The sequence below is a fragment of the Mercenaria mercenaria genome, chromosome 4 (assembly GCF_021730395.1).
Source record: "Mercenaria mercenaria strain notata chromosome 4, MADL_Memer_1, whole genome shotgun sequence".
Classification (NCBI taxonomy): Eukaryota; Metazoa; Mollusca; class Bivalvia; order Venerida; family Veneridae; genus Mercenaria; species Mercenaria mercenaria.
The window spans coordinates 56,080,496-56,105,204 of record NC_069364.1 but is presented as its reverse complement, the minus strand read 5'-3'; the positions used below and the strand labels follow the sequence as shown (position 1 = coordinate 56,105,204).

At 36.2% G+C, this 24,709-nt stretch overlaps 1 protein-coding gene across 1 annotated transcript in view; it reads left to right on the top strand.

Annotated features, from left to right (window-relative positions):
• LOC123552897 (MORC family CW-type zinc finger protein 3-like) overlaps positions 1–24,709 on the top strand; it is a 404,811-nt gene that overhangs the window by 243,244 nt on the left and 136,858 nt on the right. The window contains exons 11-12 of the mRNA XM_053542214.1: positions 7,995–8,084; positions 21,457–21,585. Of these exons, the coding sequence (XP_053398189.1) occupies positions 7,995–8,084; positions 21,457–21,585 (219 nt within the window). The remainder of the gene's footprint in view (positions 1–7,994; positions 8,085–21,456; positions 21,586–24,709) is intronic.

Sequence of the window (24,709 nt, the reverse complement as noted above, 5' to 3'; positions counted from 1 at the left end):
CTGTCCAGCAAGAAACACAACCATGCTGCTTTTGGACTCAGATTTCTTCGTTTAGTTTGTGTTTACGTCAGCTTTTCTCCTAAACTGTCAAAGGTATTGCTTTTAAACTTGCAACACTTGTTCGCCATCAAAAGCTGACCATGTACAGCAAGAAACATAACTCCATCCTGCTTTTTGCAAGAATTATGGCCCCTTTTGCACTTAGAAAAAATTGTACAACGACAAAAAAAATCAAATGAGCATCTGCACCCCCAAGACGGTGCTCTGAATTATCTCCCATTTTCGAAAACCTTGTCCGAGGCATAACTCTAATGCCATATAAGGTATAAATTTGATTCTTTATATATTAATAGAGATCTTTCAGATGGAGAACAATGAGATCACTGAGAGGGAGAGCAATGACAAGGAACCATAGGTGGTCCCATTTTTAGCTCCACTGTTTGGAGAATAGGGGGGCTATTCTACTCGCCCCAGCGTAGGTGTCAGCGTAACCTTCCTTGGTGAAAGTTTTTTGGCAACCTTTGTTTTTCTGTCATATCTTTGTTACTTTTGATTATATCTTACTGTATCTTCGCATCAACATTGTCCAGCATACAAATAAAGCATGTGCAGGGGCTGGGCCCATTATACCCAAGGTCAAGGTCACAAAGTTGTTATACTTGGAATTATTTTCATGTTGAATTTTTTCGAAAGCTTCGTTCATAGACATATCTTTGGTACTTTAAAAGATAATTACTTGAAATTCAAAATGTTTCTTTGTAATTATAATAGGACAGAATTCTTACCACTTTTATTTGTAATTAATTTTCTGTCATTTTCAGTATGGACGTCGCCATTTTGGAAACTCTACCTAATGTTTAGATAATGTGCCTTTTGTCATTGGTCAGAATTTTACTATACTCTATTTTCATTAGTTAACATATTTGATTCGTTTAAGAACTTGTTTATTCCTTAAATTAACCAATCAATTGTAATTGTTCTACCACTGACCGTATATACAGAGACACAATAGTGTATCGGTCGGTCAGATACTGCACCTCTAAGGTCTGTATAACAGGGCTTAGCCTTGACACTTAAACTTGGGACTTAGTCCACTGCAAATCAACGAATATCATTGACCATTAAATACGGCCATACAATTATATTTTCAATTAAATTAATATAAATATAATTCTTTAAATACATTTAGGACCTACAATATAATTCTCATATTAGTATAATTGAATATATACTAAATAAAATATATTAGTCACTATATATTTAGTTTTTCTATAATAACAGTGTCCAACATCCAATGTCCCACTGTCTACAAGTGTGTTCATGATTATCTGTCCGTGTAACGCCATTGTGATCACTTGCTGTCCTTCAGTCCCAGGTTATGCTAAAAACCTGGGGCCACTATTATCTATCATCTGCATGTGTGGTTACAGTCCCCATGACTCTAAGTGTATTTTTGACAGAATTATGCCCCTTTCATGCTTAAAAGTTTTTTGGCAATTTTCGCTTTCTGGATGTAATTTTAGTACAGTATAAGATAAAGACTTGAAACTTAAAGAGCAAGGAAAGCCTGAAAATAAGTTGATTTTATATGAATGCCATCTTCAAGCCTTTTATAACGCTAAAAGAATTTTTAAAATCGGACCACTATTGAAAAAGATATGGCAGTTTAAAATTTAAGAAAATGAGTGATCATGGAGGCAGCCATTTTAGTGTCTATGACGTCATTTATGCACTGCTGGATTCTTTATTTAACAAATGACCTTTTAAGTAGAATAATTTCATAATTATATTTCTTGGGTGTAACATGTAAAACATCGTACTCCCTTTCATTATAGCTTGAAAAATTAGAGAAAGGATTTTACAGAATTAAATAAATACAGCTCAAATATATATGTAGAAATTTAAAAAATCCGCCATTTTATTTTTGTTGCCATGGAAATAAAATGCCTGCCATTTTGATCAAATGTTTAGATTCTGATAACTTTCTCATTTTTAAATTGATTTTGAAAATTCTTTCACTTCTTTAAATGAAATAAAAAAAATCCTAGCAGACAGAATTAACATTAGAACAACATTGCCTTTCCCTTTAAAATGTATCTTTGTCATCATCATCTGTTACAGTATGTGTGGTAATAATCCCCATAACTCTAATTTGTATTTTGACCGAATTATGCCCTTGTCATACTTAAATTTTTTGACAAACGTCATTTTCTGGACTTAACTTGGGTACTCTATAAGTTAAAGACTTGAAACTCAAAATACATTTTAATCATCATCATCTGCATGTGGTAACAAACCAAATAACTCTAGTTTGTGTTCTGACAGAATTATGCACCTTGGTGTATTTTCTTTTTAGCTCACCTGAGCCTAGGGCTCATGGTGAGCTTTTGTGACCACTCAATGTCAGTTGTCCATCGTGCATCATGTGTCCGTCAACTATTTCTAAAAAAATCTTCTTGAAAACCACTGAGCATAATTACACAAAACTTCACAGGAATGATCCTTGGATGGCCCCCTTTCAAAATTATTCAAAGAATTGAATTCCATGCAGAACTCTGGTTGCCATGGCAACCGAAAGGAAAAACTTTAAAAATCTTTTTAACCAAAACCGTAAGGCATAGAGCCTTGATATTTGGCTTGTGACATCATCCTGTGGTCCTCTATGAAGATTGTTCAGATTGTGCCCCTGGGGTGAAAAGAGGCCCCTCCCCGGGGGTAACAAGTTTAACATAGACTTATATATGATAAAACTTTAAAAATCTTCTTGTCTAAAACCACAAAACCTAGGCCTTTGATATTTGGTATGTCGCATTACCTTGTGGTCCTCTACCAAAAGTGTTTAAATAATGCCCCTGGGATGAAAAGAGGCCCAGCCCCGGGGGTCTCAAGTTTTACATAGACTTATATAGAATTTTTTTTTAAATCTTTTTGCCTTAAACTGCAAGGCCTAGGCTTTTGATATTTGGTATTTTGCATTGCCTTGTGGTCCTCTACTAAAATTGTTCAAATTATGCCCCTGGGGGGAAAAGAGGCCTTGCCCTCGGGGTCCCAAATTTAACATAGACTTATATAGGGGAAAAAATCTTCTTGTCTGAAAGTTCAAGGTCTAGGCCTTTGATATTTGGTATGTAGCAATGCCTAGTGGATCTCTAACAAGATTGTTCAAATTATGCCACTGGGGTGAAAAGAGGCCTCCCCCTAGAGGTCACTAGTTATATGAGTTATATAGGAATAAATACTTAAAAAATTATCCGATCATATTTCCTAGACTGTTTAATTATAATTACCTGATGACCCCAAGTGATTAGGGGTCACTTGACCGCGACCTTGAACTACTGACCTACTTGTTTTTTAAGATACAGCCTTGAAATTTGGATGACATGTACAGTTTTGCACACCGATCTTTAAACTGACTTTCAGTGACCATGAATGTGACCTACTGACCTACTTTCTAATAATTTAGCGTCAGTTTGGCATTTTAAACATGTGGCTCATATTGTCATCATGACCCTCTTGTTAAAGGATAGGTCTCATATTGAGACATATATTCATTTTACTGTCAAATCCCCGAATAGTGGAGCATGCTGTCTTGTGGACAGCTCTTGTTTAATTATCATCCCTTTTAGCATACCTGAGCAGTGCTCATATGAGTTTTTGTGATCGCTAAATGTCCAGCGTCCGTCGTCTGCTGTCTCTTTGTCAACATTGCTTTTGTATGAGATAGAGGCTGTATTTTTCAACTGATCTTCTTGAAATTTTGTCAGAATGATTACTGTAAACCTAGAAATGTTTTTGTGCTTTTTAAATTAGCGCCTTTCGCGGGCAGTGTATTTCAGTTAAATTAAATAGCTACGAAAAACTCTGATCTAACAAAAACGCGAAAGATTCCAGCTTCAACTTAAATACATTGCTATGAAATAGTTCTGTACTTACACATACCTGGATATTAATATCTCAAATTCTAGTACCATAATTGTATAAAATGAGTGTAAAAATCCACATTTAACTCAATTGATTGACCGGTTATTTTTGTAAGATGTAACAGCCATTTCAATATCGATCCGTCAGGCAAACAGGGAATAAAAACAGAAACAATATGCATCTATCGGAAGACATATACATGTAATTTGTACTTGGCAGGTAATGCAATATATTATTTGTAAGTAAAATACTATGTTTATTTCTGCCAAGTATGGTTTAATTGTCTATCAAAAGATACTGCTTTAAATGGCAAACAAATGACAGTGTAATAACCGACAACAATTGGGGGTGTGAACAAGTCTGTATCTAAAAAGGATTTCTCTCTATCTGTTCAGGGAGCTCTATCTCACTCTGTCCCTCTGGTCAGATCACTCTGTGTCTCTGTGTCTGTACTTAGTAGATGATGAATTTCGCGCCCTCTGTGGCTGCGATTGCTATATGTAAAGCGCTTTTGAGCGTGTTTATCATGAAAAGTGCGCTGTATAAATCTGGTATGATAATAATAATAATCGTTGATATGGATGAAAATGATTGGGGTACATTTATAATTAAAGGGTAAAAAACTGAACGCTACATGTAAAGCGCTTTTGAGCGTTTATCATGAAAAGTGCGCTATATAAATTTGGTATAATAATAATAATAGCCGTTGATATGGATGAAAATGATTGAGGTCCTTTAAAATTAAAGGGTAAAAATATGAACGTTTTCGAGAATACTATCAATGCAACTACGCCGTGATACTTACCTTAATATACTAAGAATGTTCACTTGCACATTTTCGTGGGATTCGCGATAGATATGATTCCGCGAATATTTGTACCTGCAAAAATTGCGACGTTTTGAAAAATGTGAAACATAGTATCCGTGAACATTTCTGGGTTTACAGTACCTTGATGAAAGCAAGGCTAAGTTTGAAAATGGGTCATCTGGGGTAAAAACTAGGTAACTAGGTCAAATCAAAGAAAAACATTGTGTATGCGATAGAAGCTGCATTTTTAAATTGATCTTCATGAAATTTGTACGAAATGATTGATTTGATGAAATCTAGGTTGAGTTTGAATATGGGTCATCTGAGATCAAAAACTAGGTCAAATTATAGGAAAACCTTGTGTATGTGATAGAGACTGTATTTTTCAATTGATTTTCATGAAATTTGTCAAAATGATTGCCTTGATGAAATTTAGGTCGAGTTTGAATATGGGTCATCTGGGTCAAAAAGTAGGTCACAAGGTCAAATCAAAGGAAAACCTTGTGTATGCGATAGAGGCTGTGTTGATCCTCATGAAATTTGGTCAGAATGATTGCCTTGATGGAATCTAGGTTAGGTTAGAATATGGGTCATCTAGGGTCAAAAACTAGGTCACTAGGTCAAATCAAAGAAAAAACATTGTGTATGCGATAGAAGCAATACTTTTCAATTGATCTTCATAAAATTATGTCAGAAAGATTGCCCTGATTAAATCTAGGTCGAGTTTGAGTATGGGTCATCTGAGATAAAAAAAAAACTAGGTCACTTGATCAAATCAAGGAAAAACCTTGTGTATGCAATAGAAGCTGAATTTTTTAACTGATCTTCATGAAATTTGGTCAGAATGATTGCCTTGATAAAATGTAGCTCAAGGTCGAATATGGGCCATCTGAGGTTAAAAACTAGGTCACTAGGTCAAATCAAAGAAAAAACCTTGTGTATGCAATAGAGGCTGTATTTTTCAATTAGTCTTCATAAAAATATGTCAAAATGACTACCATGGTGAAATCTAGGTCGAGTTTGAATATGGGTCATCTGAGGTCAAAACTAGGTCACTAAGTCAGTTTCAAAGAAAAACTTTGTGTATGCGATAGAATGATTGCCTTGGTGAAATCTAGGTGGAGTTTGAATATGGGTCATCTGGTGTCAAAAAGTAGGTCATTAGGTCAAATAAAAAAAACATTGTGTATGCGATAGAGACTGTATTTTTCATATGATCTTCATGAAATTTGGTCAGAATAATTGCCTGTATATAATCTAGGTCAAGTTCGAATATGGGTCATTTTGGGTCAAAAACTAGGTCACTAGATCATATCTAAGGAAATACTTGTTTAAAGTCAAGAGACCACAGTTTTAGTCCAATCTTAATGAAAATTGGCCAGAATATTTGTTTCCATGAAATGACTAAGTCAAACATGTTTACACTGTTATGGTGTGTTTCTCAGGTGAGCAACCTAGGGCCATCTTGGCCCTCTTGTTTTTTGAAATCCTTGTCTGGGGCATAACTTGAATACTATGTAAGGTATTGACTAAATACTGTACATATAGATAGAGGTCAGTGAGAGAGATGAGAGGGAGTGCAGTGACAAGAAACTGTAACTCTATGTGGTCCCATTTTCCATCCATTTCAAGTGGAACTTGGTATGCATCAACAGCAAAATTGAACATGTGTATGTTGTTGCTGATTTGCAAGGTCACCCATGTATACTGACTAGAAAAAATATTAAGACAGACTGATGGCTGTACTACTGATATAGGCAGTGCACTCCCAAAAATAGTTTGTACTAATTATATAACCTGAAAAGAATTGATGATATTGTTAGCTCACCTGTCACGTAGTGACAAGGTGAGCTTTTGTGATCACCCTTCGTCCGTCGTCAGTCCGTCCGTCCGTGCGTCCATCAACAATTTCTTGTCTGCACGATAGAGGTTTCATTTATGATTTTATTTTAACCAAACTTGCACACAACTTGTATCACCATAAGATCTTAGTTCCTTTCTTGAACTGGACAGATCCCGTTATGGGTTCCAAAGTTATGGCCCCTGAAAGGGCCAAAATTAGCTATTTTGACCTTGTCTGCACAATAGCAGCTTTATTTATGTTTTGATTTTTACCAAACTGGCACACAACTTGTATCACCATAAGATCGTGCTTCCTTTCTTGAACTGGCCAGATTCCATTATGGGTTCTAGAGTTATGGCCCCTGAAAGGGCCAGAATTAGCTATTTTGACCTTGTCTGCACAATAGCAGCTTCATTTATGATTTGAATTTAATCAAACTTGCACAAAACTTGTGTCACCATAAGATCTCGGTTCCTTTCTTGAACCGGCCAGATCCTATAATGGGTTCCAGAGTTATGGCCCCTGAAAGGGCCAAAAATAGCTATTTTGACCTTGTCTGCACAATAGCAGCTTCATTTATGATTTGATTTTAACCAAACTTGCACACAACTTGTATCACCACAAGATCTTGGTTCCTTTCTTGAACTGGCCAGATTCCATCATGGGTTCCAGAGTTATGGCCCCTTAAAGGTCCAAAATTTGCTATTTTGGCTTTTGCAGCCATATAGAGACTTCATTTATGGTTTTATTTGATACAAACTTCCAAAATATCTTCAACAACAATAAATCTTGGATTCCATGACAATTCAGATCCAATTGTAGGTTCCAGAGTTATTTTATATCTGATTACCTCCCCTGATTGTAGTCAAAATGGATTTATATGAGTAAGTACTTATATGACTTATTTGAAATTTCATTATTGTTATTAGTTGGACTGAGACAATCAGGGTAGATAACTATGGACTGATTTTATGTCAAATTACCTCCCTTTATTTCAAATTAAAATGGGTATATCTCTGTAACTAATGAAGATACCGATCTGAAATTTCATTTATGTGAACAGATTTATTTGGCAGATCCTTCTTTTGTTTACTTACAATATTTTTATTTTTTTTAATTACTTCCCTTTTACGTTACTATAAATAGCTATTTTTTAGTAACTTTTTTATTTTTGGCCGTAGGGAAAAATCGAGACCACTTTTCTGTGGTACAACATGGATGGTACCTCAAATGTTTAGGTGTTTTTTGACATATCTATACCTTGTCAGAATTTTTTTTTCTTTTTGGTTAAATTTCTTCCCTTTGTTGTTCCTGTCCTTTGGACTTAGATATTTTTTCTGAGGGCCTTCTTGTCCTCAAGTGCAATGATAACAGGTGAGCGATATAGGGCCATCATGGCCCTCTTGTTTCATTTTATTTCAGTGCATTTATGAACAATGCAGCGAAAAAACTGAGAGATTACTATGAAGAGAAGACATACACTGAAGGCTCTAGTACAGGAGCTGTGTCACAGTAAGTTCAGAGTTATTTGTGTATGTGTATGTTCGGGTTTAACATCTTTTTCAACAATTTTTCAGTCATACAAATGACGGTGTCTACTTGTAACAGTGAGCACAATGCCAAACACAGTTATTCAGAGTTATTTATAGCTCAACAAGAGTTACTTTTAACTTGACTAGAGTTATTTTTAGCTCGACTATTCGTAGAATAGTCTAGCTGTTCTACTCACCCTGGCGTCGGCGTCGGCGTCACACCTTGGTTAAGTTTTTGCATGCAAGTACATACAGCTATCATTTAAAGGCATATAGCTTTGAAACTTATTTATTCTTTTTCTATGTCAATTACCAACCTCACTGGGTCAAGTTCCATAACTCTAGCATGTATTTTGAGCAAATTATGCCCCCTTTTGGACTTAGAAAATTCTGGTTAAAGTTTTACATGCAAGTTACTATCTCCAAAACTAATGCAGATATTGAATTGAAACTTCACATGTGTCTTTGGGGTTATAAAACTAGTTAATAGCACCAAGTCCCATAACTCTGACCTTCATTTTGGCCAAATTATGCCCCCTTTTGGACTTAGAAAATTCTGGTTGAAGTTTTGCGTGCAAGTACATACAGCTATTACTAAAAGGCATATAGATTTGAAACTTATTTTTTCTTTTTCTAGATCAATTACCTACCTCACTGGGTCAAGTCCCATAACTCTGACATGTATTTTGGGCAAATTATGCCCCCTTTTGGACTTAGAAAATTCTGGTTAAAGTTTTGCGTGCAAGTACATACAGCTATTACTAAAAGGCATATAGATTTGAAACTTATTTTTTCTTTTTCTAGATCAATTACCTACCTCACTGGGTCAAGTCCCATAACTCTGACATGTCTTTTGGGCAAATTATGCCCCCTTTTGGATTTAGAAAATCCTGGTTAAAGTTTTACATGCAAGTAACTATCTCCAAAACTACTACAGATGTTAAATTGAAACTTCACATGTGTCTTCGGGGTTATAAAACTAGTTGATAGCCTCACGTCCCATAACTCTGACATGTATTTTGGGCAAATTATGCCCCCTTTTGGACTTAGAAAATCCTGGTTAAAGTTTTGCGTGCAAGTACATACAGCTATTACCAAAAGGCATATAGCTTTGAAACTTATTTATTCTTTTTCTAGGTCAATTACCAACCTCACTGGGTCAAGTTCCATAACTCTTAACATATATTTTGAGCAAATTATGCCCCCTTTTGGACTTAGAAAATTCTGGTTAAAGTTTTACATGCAAGTTACTGTCCCCAAAACTAATGCAGATATTGAATTGAAACTTCACATGTTTCTTCGTGGTTATAAAACTAGTTGATAACATCAAGTCCCATAACTCTGATATGTATTTTGGTCAAATTATGTCCCCTTTTGAACTTAAAACTCTTTTGATATTTAACATTTTGGGTAATAATTTCCTGCTTCTGTGACAATATTTCGAATAGTCGAGCATGGCTGTCATACGGACAGCTCTTGTTAGCTTGACTGTTCAAAGAAAACCAGAAGTTAGAGCAATTCTACTTACCTGGGCATCAGCTGTGGCAGTAACATGAATGTCACACCTTGGTCATACTTACATAACCAAGTTAGAAAAAACTTTGTTTAAACTATTGGGAATTAGGAGTCTTTTTATGCCCCTGCCATAAAATGGGGTGGGGCGCTTATAGTGTTACGCCTGTCCGTGTGACTTTTTGCTTGTGTGTTTGTGTGTTCTTGAAAGGGTGGTGTTCCTGTCTGGGACATAACTTTGACATACATGGTCCAATTTCAGAATAATTTCAGACAAATGATAAGCATGATAGACAATGTGTCATGTGCAACAACCATTTCACAAGATCAAGGGTCAAGGTAACAGTCCTTGGTTGAACTTGGCCAATTTTCACTACATAAGTGGTTTTCATGTTCAGGCCATAACTTTGACATGCATGGTCCGATTTCAAAATAATTTGACTCAAGTGATAAGCATGGATAGACGATATGTCATATGCAAAACCATTTCACTAGCTCATAGGTCAAGGTCACAGTTAAACTTATCCAATTTTAACTACATATTCAGATTACTAAAAAAGTCTTGTTTTCTTACAGTATTGTTTTGTAAATAAATAGGGCCAAGGGTCCTTCTTTTAGTTTGTGAGCAGTACTTTGCCTGTGACCTTTCTCATGTTGAGGGGGCATCCATGTCTGTGACACATTTCTAGCCAATTGAAAATTTCATGAAATTTTTGCATGCATTTAGCTGTCAAGCTTTATCTTTGACCACTTTTACTGCTTAGGCCTCACCAAATTAAAAAGTTGTTCACCGGATTTGCCGCTCATATATTTTCAGAAACACAAAAAAAGGTGTTTTTAGCTCACCAGAGCCAAAGGCTCAGGGTGAGCTGTTCTGATCAGTCACCGTCCGGCGTCTGTCGTCCGTTGTCCGTCGTTCGTAAACTTGTACTTTAAATGATATCTCCTCATAAACAGCTGGGCCAATTTCATCAAAACTTCACAGGAATGTTCCTTGGGTGAAGCTCTACAAAAATTTCAAAGAATTGAATTCCATGCAGAACTCTGGTTGCCATGGCAACAGAAAGGAAAAACTTTAAAAATCTTCTTCTCAAAAACCAGAAGCTCTAGAGCTTAGATATTTGGTGTGAAGCATTGCCTAGTGGACCTCTACCAAGTTTGTTCAAATCATGACCCCGGGGTCAAAATTGACCCCGCCCCAGGGGTCACTTGATTTTACATAGGAAAATCTTCAAAATTTTTCTAAAAATAAACCAGAAGCCCTAGAGCTTAGATATTTGATATGTAGCATTGCCTAGTGGACCTCTACAAAATTTGTTCAAATCATGATCCCTGGGTCAAAATTGACCCCGCCCCAGGGGTCACTTGATTTTACATAGGAAAATTTTCAAAAAATTTCTAAAAATAAACCAGAAGGCCTAGAGCTTAGATATTTCACGTGTAGCATTGCCTAGTGGACCTCTACAAAATTTATTTGTTCAAATCCTGATCCCCGGGGTCAAAATTGACCCCGCCCCAGGGGTCACTTGATTTTACATAGGAAAATCTTCAAAAATTTTCTAAAAATAAACCAGAAGGCCTAGATCTTAGATATTTGACATGTAGCATTGCCTAATAGACTTCTACAAAATTTGTTCAAATGACCCCCGGGATTAAATTGACCCCGCCCCATGGGGTTACTTGATTGTACATAGAAAAATCTTCAAAATTTTCTAAAAATAAACTAGAAGACCTAGAGTTAGATATTTCACGTGTAGCATTGCCTAGTGGACCTCTACAAAATCTATTTGTTCAAATCCTAATCCCCGGGGTCAAAATTGACCCCGCCCCAGGGGTCACTTGCTTTTACATAGGAAAATCTTCAAAAATTTTCTAAATATAAACCAGAAGGCCTAGATCTGAGATATTTGACACGTAGCATTGCCTAATAGACTTCTACAAAATTTGTTCAAATGACCCCCGGGATTAAATTGACCCCGCCCCATGGGGTTACTTGATTGTACATAGAAAAATCTTCAAAATTTTCTAAAAATAAACTAGAAGGCCTAGAGTTAGATATTTGACGTGTAGCATTGCCTAGTGGACCTCTACAAAATTTGTTCAAATCTTGACCCAGCCCCAGGGGTTACTTGATTGTACATAGGGAAATCTTCATTAATTTGCTAAAAATAAACCAGAAGGCCTAGATCTTAGAAATTTGATATGTTACATTTCCTAGTAGACTTCTACAAACTTTGTTCAAATCATGACCCCCGGGGTAAAATTGGCCCCGCCCCAGGGGTTACTTGATTGTACATCGGATAATCTTCCAAAAAAATTCTAAAAATCGTGAGTTAGACCTTCCTGGTTTTATGTACGTAACAGTGTACAAATGCTTAGAATTCCAATCCCAGATTGTTCTTAAATGGACTTTAATCACAATAAATACATACTACGTACACATCGCCTATGATATATAATAATGTTTATAGTTAGTTGCATTAAAGTTAGGAAGTGGCTAGGGGTCCGGTAACCGGATCTCTAGACAGCCCTATGAGGACCGGACCCCTAGCCACTTATTTCTCCTTGATGCAGTTACGCCATTTTTTTTCAATTGTTTACCAAATTGTATTGCTAAAAAAATCGGATTTATTTCATAGAAAATCGGATGAAAAACATACTAATTTATTTGATAACATCAGTCTACATTATTTTGGTAAGGGCAAATACGTATTGATGCATGCAACTTTTCTGTTTTTCTTGTCCAAATGATCAGCATTTGTATACGAAAGTAGGTTGGGTAAGAAATGTACATAATGAGTTGTGTTCAGACCAGCTTAGTTTTTAGCTCAACTATTCAGAGAATAGAGGGCCTATTCCACTTGCCCCGGCATCGGCGTGACCTTTCTTGGTTAGTTTTTTGGCAACCCTTGTTTTTCTGTCATATCTTTGTTACTGTTGCTTATATCTTACTGTAACTTCACATAAAGATTGTCCAGTGTACAATCAAAGTATTTGTAGGGGCTGAGCCTATTATACCCAAGGGCAAGGTCACCAAGGTGTTACACTTAGGTTATTTTTAAGGTGAAAGTTTTTCGGCAACCTTTGTTTTTATGTCTCCAGCATCTACTGATGCGGGAGGCATATAGAGATTGTCCTGTCCTGTTCATCCGTCTGTTTGTTCGTTCGTGCGTTCATTTGCCGTCTGTACGAGGTTAACCAAATGGGACCGTTTCGTCTAGCATCAATACCCCTTACTAGAATAACTTGATACTAATGCAGATGTAACCTGTGACCATTCCTCATCTTCAGACATCACCTGACCTCAGTTTGACCTTGACCTTGACCTCATTTTGGACTTAGGTTGCTTTATATGGGCCATCTCTTGGTTAACCAAATGGGACCGTTTCGTCTAGCATCAATACCCCTTACTAGAATGGCTTGATACTAATACAGATGTAACCTGTGATCATTCCTCATCTTCTGACATCACCTGACCTTAGTTTGACCTTGATCTGGACCTCATTTTGGACTTAGGTTGCTTTATATGGGCCATATCTTGGTTACCCAAATGGGACCGTTTCGTCTAGCATCAATACCCCTCACTAGAATGACTTGATACTAATGCAGATGTAACCTGTGACCGTTCCTCATCTTCAGACATCACCTTACCTCAGTTTGACCTTGACCTCATTTTGGACTTAGGTTGCTTTATATGGGCCATCTCTTGGTTAACCAAATGGGACCGTTTCGTCTAGCATCAATACCCCTTACTAGAATGACTTGATACTAATGCAGATGTAACCTGTGACCATTCCTCATCTTCATACATCACCTGACCTCAGTTTGACCTTGACCTCATTTTGGACTTAGGTTGCTTTATATGGGCCATCTCTTGTTTAACTAAATGGGACCGTTTCGTATAGCATCAATACCCCTTACAAGAATGAATTGATACTAATACAGATGTAAACTGTGACCATTCCTCATCTTCAAACATCACCTTACCTCAGTTTGACCTTGACCTCGTTTTGGACTTAGGTGCAATATCTATCGCCAAGGATGCCACTGGGGGCATCAAGCGTTTATTGAACACAACTTCTTGTTCTGTTATATCTTTGTTACTATTTGCTATATCTTACTGTAAGTTCACATAAACATTGTCCAGCACACAAACAAAACATGTGCAGGGACTGGGCCCATTATACCAATGGTCAAGGTCACAAAGTTGTTATACTTGGAATTATTTTCATGTTCAACATTTTTCGAAAGCTTCGTTTATAGACATATCTTTGGTATTTTAAAAGCTAATGACTTGAAATTAAAAATATTTCTTTATAACCATCATCTGCATGTGTGGTTACAAACCCCACAACTCCTATTGTATTTTTGACAGAAATATGCCCTTTTTGTACTTAAAGTTTTTTTGCAATCTTTGCTTTCTGGATGTAAATTTAATGCAATATAAGATAAAGACTTAAAACTTAAAATGTATCTTTTTCATCATTATCTGCATTTGTGGTAAAAATCCACATAACTCTGATTTGTATTTTTGACCAAATTATGCCCCTTTCATACTTAAATGTTTTAACAAACTTCGTTTTCTGGACATAACTTTGGTACTTTATAAGATAATGACTTGAAACTCAAAATGTATCTTTACCATCATCATCTGCATGTGTGGTAACAATCCCAATCACTCTAATTTGTGTTCTTGACAGATTTATGCCCTTTGATGTATCTTCCTTTTAAAGTAGAGGTCTCTTATTGAGATATATATTCAACTCTCAAATCCCCGAATAGTGGAGTGTGCTGTCTTACGGACAGCTCTTGTTCAAATTTTCCAATCTTCGAGTAGAATAATGTTATTCCACATTTATATCCATTTCAGACTTTAATTGAGACTTTGTTTCAACAAATTTAATGATAAATCTGTTAAGAAGTTTAAAGTTAGAACAAGTAGGACAGCACACTCAACTTTTCTAAGTACTTGACTCTGAATTAGAGCTTTGCCAGTAAAAGGGGCATAATAGTCAAAAGCTTCGAAAGAAACAGAGCTACTGGACGTTATATGAGACTTAAACAAAACTATTCTAAGATAAAAAGGGGCACAACTCTGTCAAAATTCAGAGTTACGGGGATTGTTTTTCCTGGTGTAGACTGATAATAAATGACAATATTAACTTTCAGGTAATAAGCTTTAATAGTAACAGAGATATTTAATCAAAAACTTTTTCGAAAAGTCAGGCTAAAATGCTACATTTTCATAGCAGTAAATATTCAAGTCACATAATACTTTTTTCGGTGTGTATGTCCGTGTGCCATAGATATTATCTATATCATGATTATGGTTTAAGGTTATGCATTGTTGTATTTTACATATTTTCTAACAGCATTTTCAAAAGCATACATTATTTGATTACACTGTATGCCAATGTTATTATGCCTCCCTTCGAAGAGGGGTATATTGTTTTGCAGATGTCGGTCGGTAGGTCGGTCTGTCGGTCGGTCAGTCGGTCGGTCGGTCGGTCGGAATTTAGACCAATCCGTTTCCGGATGATAACTCAAGAACTCTTGGACCTAGGATCATGAAAGTTGATAGGGAGGTTGGTCATCACCAGCAGATGACCCCTATTGATTTTGAGGTCTGTATGTCAAAGGTCAAGGTCACAGTGACCCTGAATAGTAGAACGGTTTCCGGATGATAACTCAAGAACCCTTGGGCCAAGGATCATGAAAGTTGATAGGGAGGTTGATCATGACCAGCAGATGACCACTATTGATTTTGAGGTCAGTATGTGAAAGGTCAAGGTCACAGTGACCCTGAACAGTTAAACGGTTTTCGGATGATAACTCAAGAACGCTTAGGCCTAGGGTCACAAAAGTTGATAGGGAGATTGGTCATGACCAGCAGATGACCGCTATTGATTTTGAGGTCTGTATGTCATAGGTCAAGGTCACAGTTACCCTGAATAGTAAAACGGTTTCCGGATGATAACTCAAGAACCCTTGGGCCTAGGATCATGAAAGTTGATAGGGAGGTTGTTCATGACCAGCAGATGACCCCTATTGATTTTGAGGTCAGTATTTGAAAGGTCAAGGTCACAGTGACCCTGAACAGTTATACGGTTTCCGGATGATAACTCAAGAACGCTTAGGCCTAGAGTCACAAAAGTTGATAGGGAGATTGATCATGACCAGCAGATGACCCCTATTGATTTTGAGGTCAGTATTTGAAAGGTCAAGATCACAGTGACCAGGAACAGTAGAATGGTTTTCCGGCAATAACTCAAGAACGCATGGGCCTAGTATCAGGAAAATTGATAGTTAGGTTGCCCATGACCAGCAGACGACCCCTATTGATTTTGAGGTCATTAGGTCGAAGGTCAAGGTCACATTGGCCAGGAACAGTTAAACGGTTTCTGATCTTCTTGTCCAAAACCATAGGGCCTAGGGCTTTGATATTTGGTATGAAGCACAATCTAATGGTCCTCTAACAAGATTGTTCAGATTATTTCCCTTGGGTCAAATATGGCCCCACCCCGGGGGTCACATGGTTTATATAGACTTATATAGGAAAAAACTTTGAAAAACCTCTTGTCCAAAACCACAGGGCCTAGGGCTTTGATATTTTGCATATGAAATCATCTAGTGGTCCTCTACTAAGAATTATTCCCCTAGGGTCAAATATGGCTCCGCCCTGGGGGTCACATGGTTTTCATAGACTTATTTAGGGAGAAACTTTGAAAATCTTCTTGTCGAAACCACAAAGACTATGGCTTTGATATTTTGTAATGTAGCATCATCTAGTGGTTCTCTACCAAGTTTGTTCAAATTATCCCTCTAGGGTCAAATATGGCCCCGCCCCAGGGGTCACATGGTTCATATAGACTTACATAGGGAAAAACTTAGAATCTTCATGTCCATAACTTACATCATTCAAATTTGGACCACATGTATAGTTTTGAGTGGCAAGATTAACCTTGACATGAGTTGACCTTGATCTTGACCTAGTGACCTACTTTCACATTTCTGTAGCTACAGCCTTCAAATTTGGACCACATGCAACGGTTCGTGTACCGAAGAAACTTCGACCTTGTTATTGACCTAGTGACCTACTTTCACATTTTTGAAGGTACATGCTTCAAATTTGGACCACATGCATAGTTTTTTGTTCCAGAATAAAATTTGACCTTGATTTTGACCTAGTGACCTACTTTCACATTTCTCAAGCTACAGCCTTCAAATTTGAACCACATGCATAGTTTTGTGTACTGAAATGAACTTTGATCTTGAGATTGACCTAGTGACCTACTTTCACATTTCTGAAGATACAAGGTTCAAATTTGGACCACTTGCATAGTTTTGTGTTCCGAAATAAAATTTGACCTTGATTTTGACCTAGTGACCTACTTTCACATTTCTCAAGCTACAGCCTTCAAATTTGAACCACATGCATAGTTTTGTGTACCGAAATGAACTTTGATCTTGAGATTGACATGGTGACCTACTTTCACATTTCTGAAGCTACAGGCTCCAAATTTGGACTGCATGCATATTTATTTTTGTGTTCTGAATTGCAATTTGACATTGATTTTTTACCTATTACCTACTTTCACATTTCTCAAGCTACAGCCTCCAAATTTGAAGCACATGCATAGTTCTGTCTACCGAAATGAACTTTGACCTTGAAATTGATCTAGTGACCTACTTTCACATTTCTCAAGCCACAGCTTTCAAATTTGGACCACATACACTTTGTTTTGTACCGAAATGAAATTTGACCTTGATTTTGACGTTGAGCTAGTCTTGAAATTTGGAACATTCAAAAATGGCTCAGTGGATGGTGCCAAGATCTCTCTGTAATCTCTTGTTAGGTTAATAGGTTAAAGGTCAAGGTCAGATTAAACCAGAATGGTAGAACTTTTGTTTACAGTGAGCATATAATTTCTGTTCCTTGTGCAATTACTGAATGCATGAAGGGGGGCATTTCGTGTTCGACAAGCTCTTGTTACCTTTTGAGTTTGCAATGTTGTGCATCTGCAGGTCAGATTTTCTCAATCCCAGGTGAATTATTTTAATGCAAAAGGTCTGTACATTCTATTTTAAGGTTTTTATTAGTCAGTCAAGTGCCAAATCAAGACAAATATATTTCTTTGCTCTTCGCTTGCTCCTGATTTTCTCAAAAAGAAAAAAATATTTACATTATTTTTTTGCTCGACGCCTCAATTTTTAGCTCACCTGAGCACGAAGTGCTCAAAAGTGAGCTTTTGTGATCACGCTGTGTCCATTGTCGTCTGTCCGTCAGTCGTCCGTCGTCAACAATTCGACTGTTAACTCTCTAGAGGTCACAATTTTGGCCCAATCTTAATGAAACTTGATCAGAATGTTACCCTCAATAAAATCTTGGACAAGTCTGATATTGGGTCATCGGGGGTCAAAAACTAGGTCACCAGGTCAAATCAAAGGAAAGGCTTGTTAACACTCTAGATGTCACAATTTTGGCCCAATCTTAATGAAACTTGGTCAGAATGTTACCCTCAATAAAATCTTGGATGAGTTTGATATTGGGTTATCTGGGGTCAAAACTAGATCACCAGGTCAGATCAAAGGAAAAGCTTGTTAACACTCTAAAGGTCACAATTTGGGCCCAATCTTAATGAAACTTGGTCAGAATATTACTCTCAATACAATCTTGGACGAGTCTGGTATTTGGTCATCTGGGGTCAAAAACTAGGTCACCAGGTCAAATCAAAGGAAAGGCTTGTTAACACTCTACAGGTCACAATTTGGGCCCAATCTTAATGAAACTTGGTCAGAATGTTACCCTCAATAAAATCTTGGATGAGTTTGATATTGGGTTATCTAGGGTCAAAAAGGCTTGTTAACACTCTAGAGGTCACAATTTTGGCCCAATCTTAATGAAACTTGATCAGAATGTTATCCTCAATAAAATCTTGGATGAGTTTGATATTGGACTATCTGGGGTAAAAAAACTAGGTCACTAGGGCAAATCAAAGGAAAAGCTTGTTAACATTGTAGAGGCCACATTTATGACTGTATCTTCATGAATCTTGGTCAGAATGTTAATCTTGATAGTCTCAAGGTCGAGTTTGAATCTGGGTCATGTAGGATCAAAAACTAGGTCACCAGTTAAATCAAAGGAAAAGCTAGTTGACACTGTAGTAGCAGCTACATTTATGACCATATCTTAATGAAACTTGGTCAGAATGTTAATCTTGATAGTCTCAAGGTCGAGTTTGAATCTGGGTCATGTAGGATCAAAAACTAGGTCACCAGGTTAAATCAAAGGAAAAGCTAGTTGACACTGTAGAGGCTACATTTATAACCATATCTTAATGAAACTTTGTCAGAATGTTGATCTTGATTTTCTATAGGTCAAGTTTAAATCTGGGTCAGGTGGGGTCAGAAACTAGGTCACTAGGTCAAATCAAAGGAAAAGCTTGTTAACACTCTAGAGGCCACATTTATGACTGTATCCTCATGAAACTTGGTCGGAATGTAAATCTTAATGATCTTTAGGTCAAGTTCGAATCTGGGCCATATTGGGTCAGAAACTAGGGCACCAGGTCAAATCAAAGGAAAAGCTAGTTAACACTTTAGAGATCATACTTATGACCATATCTTTATGAAACTTGGTCAGAATGTTAATCTTGATGATCTTTAGGTCAATAGGTCAGGTGAGCGATGTAGGGCCTTCATGGCCCTCGTTTCAGAAAAAAATCCGATGAACAACTTTTCAATTTGGTGTGGCCTTAAAATGCAAATGTAAAATGATCTTGGAATATGGAAAAACTTAACTGAAAAGATAGTGAAAGACACTTAACACATTTACAAAATAAGACTTTGCATTTGCATGACATAATTATACCCCCACCAAACATGTTTTGGGGGGGGGCTATATAGGAGTCAGTTTTGTCGCGTCCTGTCCCGTTCCGAAATCTATTATCTCAGTTATTACTAAATGGATTTGATTCAAACTTAAAATAGATGTTCCACCTTATCACCCACATCATGTGACACAAGGTGCATAACTCTGACACCAAGTTTTCATGAATTATGTCCCCTTTTACTTAGAATGTAAGGTTAATTTTGTTGTATTTTCACTATATCTCAGTTATTACTAAATGGACTTGATTCAGACTTAAAATAGTTGTTCCACCTCATCACCCACATCATGTGACATAAGGTGCTTAACTCTGACATCAATTTTTTATGAATTATGTCCCCTTTTACTTTAAATTAAGGTTGATTTTGATGTATTTTCACTATATCTCAGTTATTACAAAATGGATTTGATTCAAACTTAAAATAGATGTTCCACCTCATCACCCACATCATGTGACACAAGGTGCATAACTCTGACACCAATTTTTCTTGAATTATGTCCCCTTTTACTTAGAATTTAAGGTTAATTTTGATGTATTTTCACTATATCTCATTCTGATAGGCTTAGAGCCAAAGGGAATTAACCTTTTTTTAACTTTTGTACTGAGTTTCTTCCCCTTAAATTCCAGGAATTAGTCTAATTTTAGAAATCCCATTTTTAGATTTTCAATATTTTAGGTATTTTTCTTACTTTTTTATTATAAGTCTTATGTAAAAAGTAAATACATTTTTTTGTGGTAACATGGGTCGGCAAGACATTTTTTTATATTCACTTTTAGTGTATCTCTAATATTAGAGATTTTTTATATTTACCTCGTCCCTCAACCAGGGCACATAATTATACTAGTATTACTTGTATGTGGAAGCCCAGGATGAAGTACTCCAAAGACGAGTAAACTTCTTTTCAAGTATTAAGCTTTTTTGACATTTTTATATTATTCTAAGTATTTTTAAGATTTCTTATGGTTGCCATTCTTCTGTGACAAGACCATATGGTGGGGGTATGAGTCACTCCTGTGACAGTTCTAGTTTGGTTGTCTTGCCTGTGATGAAATACACAAATAATTATGTAGAAAACAGTCAGTCTCAGTTGACAAAAAGTAAGTATTAGAAATAAATTTAGATGCTTGCAAAATGATGAATTTAATATGGTGATGGTCTTTAGCTTTAGTGATGACTAACATGGTGGTGATCTTTAATGTTGATGATGACAATGAACCTTAGACTACACTTGTAGCTGACTTTGCTATGGACCTTGATGATACTCATGTTGGAAATGTGACAATAAATGGGGAAAAAAATTGCTGACAGATGCAAGTGTGAGATAAAGGATGATGAATGTGATAGTGACATTAGTGAGATGGTTTCCAAAACTTGGTTCTTTGTCGTACAAAGAGGTTCTTGAACTTTTGTTAAAAGTAAATAACCTTACAACATAAGTAAATAATCTTACAACAGAAGTAAATAACCTTACAACAGAAAAGCCCCATGTGGTTCTGGGACGATCTATGTATGAAAAGAATTGGAACCACTGCCTTACCCTTGCATGATCGTAAGAGGCTACTTATAGGGTCTTAACACTTGGTTTTGCTGTAACTCTGTGATTCCAGCAGGTATGCAGATTTTGATTCCATACCTCATGTTTTTATTTCGATGTAAATGAGATGTGGAACTAAAATTTGTAGTCCTGTTTGGCGCCATTTAACCTATACTGTGTTGGTGCGCCGTAAAACCCAAATAAATAAATAAATGTTACAACAGAAAAAGATAAAGAGTTCTTTAAATACATGTATTATGAAGGTCCTACAGACTATGACAGAGAAAAGTTGTAAATGAATGTTGCAATAAGAGACGATGTGTGTAACAATTTCTGTGTTTGTAACAGTTAATGTTTATGTGTGTAACAATGTCTATGGTGTAACAAGCTTCCATGTGTAATTTTCATGTTACAGACTTGAGGAATCATGGAATTGGGTTCAGTGTGATAACTGTATGAGTTTTAGACGACTGCCAGGTGACTTTGATGTGGAAAAACTTCCAGAGAAATGGTACTGTAAAAATAACCCAGATCCACTCTTCAAGTAAGTTTGCTATAAAAAGTTAAGAACTGAATATTATCATAAAATCATCACACATATTCTCTTATTGAGGCGCAATTCATCTGCCTTTCTGACATGATAACAAACTTGATTTAAAACTTTATGGTATCTATGTTAATTATACATATACATTTTTTTAAGAATATGAGGGCTCTAGCGAATGGGCGACTTGAGCGAAATAGGCTCTTTGAACTTCAAACTTCGCTTAAATCTAACCTCAAAGAGAAATGCAAGTCGTCCAATTTTCTTTGATATCCGCACTCGCTAATTACTGCTACCTGGGCTGTTGGCAATTTGCACAGTTTCAAAATGATTGTTGAATACACAAACACGCCAATAGCATAATTTAAACTCCGTCTCTCAGGTACCTGCAAGATTTTTTCGAGAAGTGTGAAAGCGAATCAAATTATTTGTCTGGTTCCCGTTCGTACTCTGAAAGTACGTCCCGATAACGATAGGAAGGGGCAGGTAATCCAGACTAATCAAATTATCTGATACACCAGAGTCAATTGTGTTCAGCCAAGTAGCCAAGTAGTGCCGCAGTTAGAACAACGACTTGTAATGTAGTTACTAATTGTTAAATTGACTTCCATTGATGAATTGATTTGAATATATGTATTTCTAGTTTACACAGTTTACTTTTCAGTTTTATTCAAGCGAGGTACTGTTCACCGAGCTGGTGACTCCGTGTTAAGGTAGTTTTGCATGTTAATATAGAAAAAAATTCTGCAATCTAGAATTTGATTAAAGTCTTTATTTTTCAAAACTTCAGAATATACACAGAAAATTCAGCAAATAAAAAAGATAGGGTCGTATGCTAGACTGGTTTGAAAAATTTCGACCTCGTGCAATATTTCATAATGGGAGTCTACAGGAAAATCATAAAATTTCATAACATTTTTAGCTCGACTATTCGAAGAATAAGTAGAGCTATCCTACTCACCACGGCGTCAGTGTCGGCGTCGGCGTCACACCTTGGGTTAAGTTTTTCGTACCAGTCCACATTTTGACAAAGTCTTTTGAGATAAAGCTTTGAAACTTTCAACACTTGTTTACCATCATCATGGCCAGTTATAGGCAAGAGCACATAACTCAGTCAAGGATTTTGGCTGAATTATGGCCCCTTTTGACTTAGAAATCATGGTTAAGTTTTTCGTACCAGTTCATATTTTGACAAAGTCTTTTGAGATAAAGCTTTGAAACTTTCAATATTTGCTAACCATCACCATGTCCAGTTATAGGTAAGAGCACATAACTCCATCAAGGATTTTGGCTGAATTATGGCCCTTTTTGACTTAGAAATCTGGGTTAATATTTCGTACCAGTTCATATTTTGACAGTCTTTTGAGATAAAGCTTTGAAACTTTCAACACCTGTTTACCATCACCATGTCCAGTTATAGGCAAGAGTACATAACTCCATCAAGGATTTTGGCTGAATTATGGCCCCTTTTGTCTTAGAAATCATGGTTAAGTTTTTCGTACCAGTTCATATTTTGACAAAGTCTTTTGAGATAAAGCTTTGAAACTTTCAATACTTGTTTACCATCACCATGTCCAGTTATAGGCAAGAGTACATAACTCCATCAAGGATTTTGGCTGAATTATGGCCCTTTTTGACTTAGAAATCTGGGTTAATATTTCGTACCAGTTCATATTTTGACAAAGTCTTTTGAGATAAAGCTTTGAAACTTTCAACACCTGTTTACCATCACCATGTCCAGTTATAGGCAAGTGTACATAACTCCATCAAGGATTTTGGCTGAATTATGGCCCATTTTGACTTAGAAATCTTTGTTAAGTTTTTCGTACCAGTTCATATTTTTTGTAAAGTGTTTGACATATGGCTTTGAAACTTTTATCACTTGTTTAGTATAATAGTCTCTATCTGTAGGAAAGAGAACATAACTCTGTCATCTATTTTGGCTGAACTATGGTCCTTTTTGGATTTTGAAATTGGTTCTGTTTTCATACAAGTCCATGTTTTGTCAAAACTATTTGACATATGAGTACATAACTATTTTGACTGAATTATGGCCCTTTTTGGACTTTGAAATTGGCTCATATATTGCCATTTAGTGCAAGACTTATCGAAATCAAACTAAAACAGGAACATTGTTTGTCTAACATACTGAGAAATTTTCCTCACTTATCAGGGGAAGGAAGTGTGCAAATACAACGATTAAGTCATTTTCGCTATTAGCGTTTTCTCCCCTGGTGAGCAAAAGCGATAGCACTTTGATATCTGTTATCTCAAACAGTGACCATTTAACCAGACATCATCTCTTACAGGCTTGATTGTCTTTACATTCAATGAATATAAATAAATAGCATTTTTTATTCAGAATGTGAATGTTGTGACTGACGTTTTTTTAAACAAAAAATTTAGCAATTTTCTGTTCTTTGCACGGGACAATGGATACTTTTTCGCACATATTAATACACAAGTGTTTCATTAGAAATTTATTCGTTATACATTGTATTGATTTCTGATCTGAAATTTTAATCCAACGGAAGTATCTAAACTGTACCAGAGGAAAACATTTCAATACGATATAGTGTTATATTTTATGTTTTGTGATAGTATTTATTATCAGATCAGAAACCAAATTAACTTGAATAATTGATGTATTCTTCAGACTGAATAACAAAAATAGATCTATCAAGTTCACCATATTTATTCAATAATTTTAATTGCACATCTTTTAATAATATCAAGTATTGCTATTCAAACAAATCGAAGCATATATGTATATGATATATGGATGAATGGCCATACTCTGTTGTAAATGTATGCAGCTATGATAAAACATAGAGTTCTTATGAAACTTGATAATATTAAAACAGGTACATTATATACAATATCAACACATCTGTTTATAATATATTACCTCTAACACTATTCCCCTTATTTTCAGAGTCCTTATCTCTGCTTCGTCTTAACACATCCTTATCAAAACGCATCAGTGTAGCTTTGCGTTATAACTCTATTGTGTTTTCTAACTTTTGTGACGATTCCTAGCGATTTCAGTTTTGTTTTTAGTTCTTCCTTGGTCATTTCACTGGCGGGTTTTTTCATTTTCTTTTTCAAATTTCTTATGTGTACT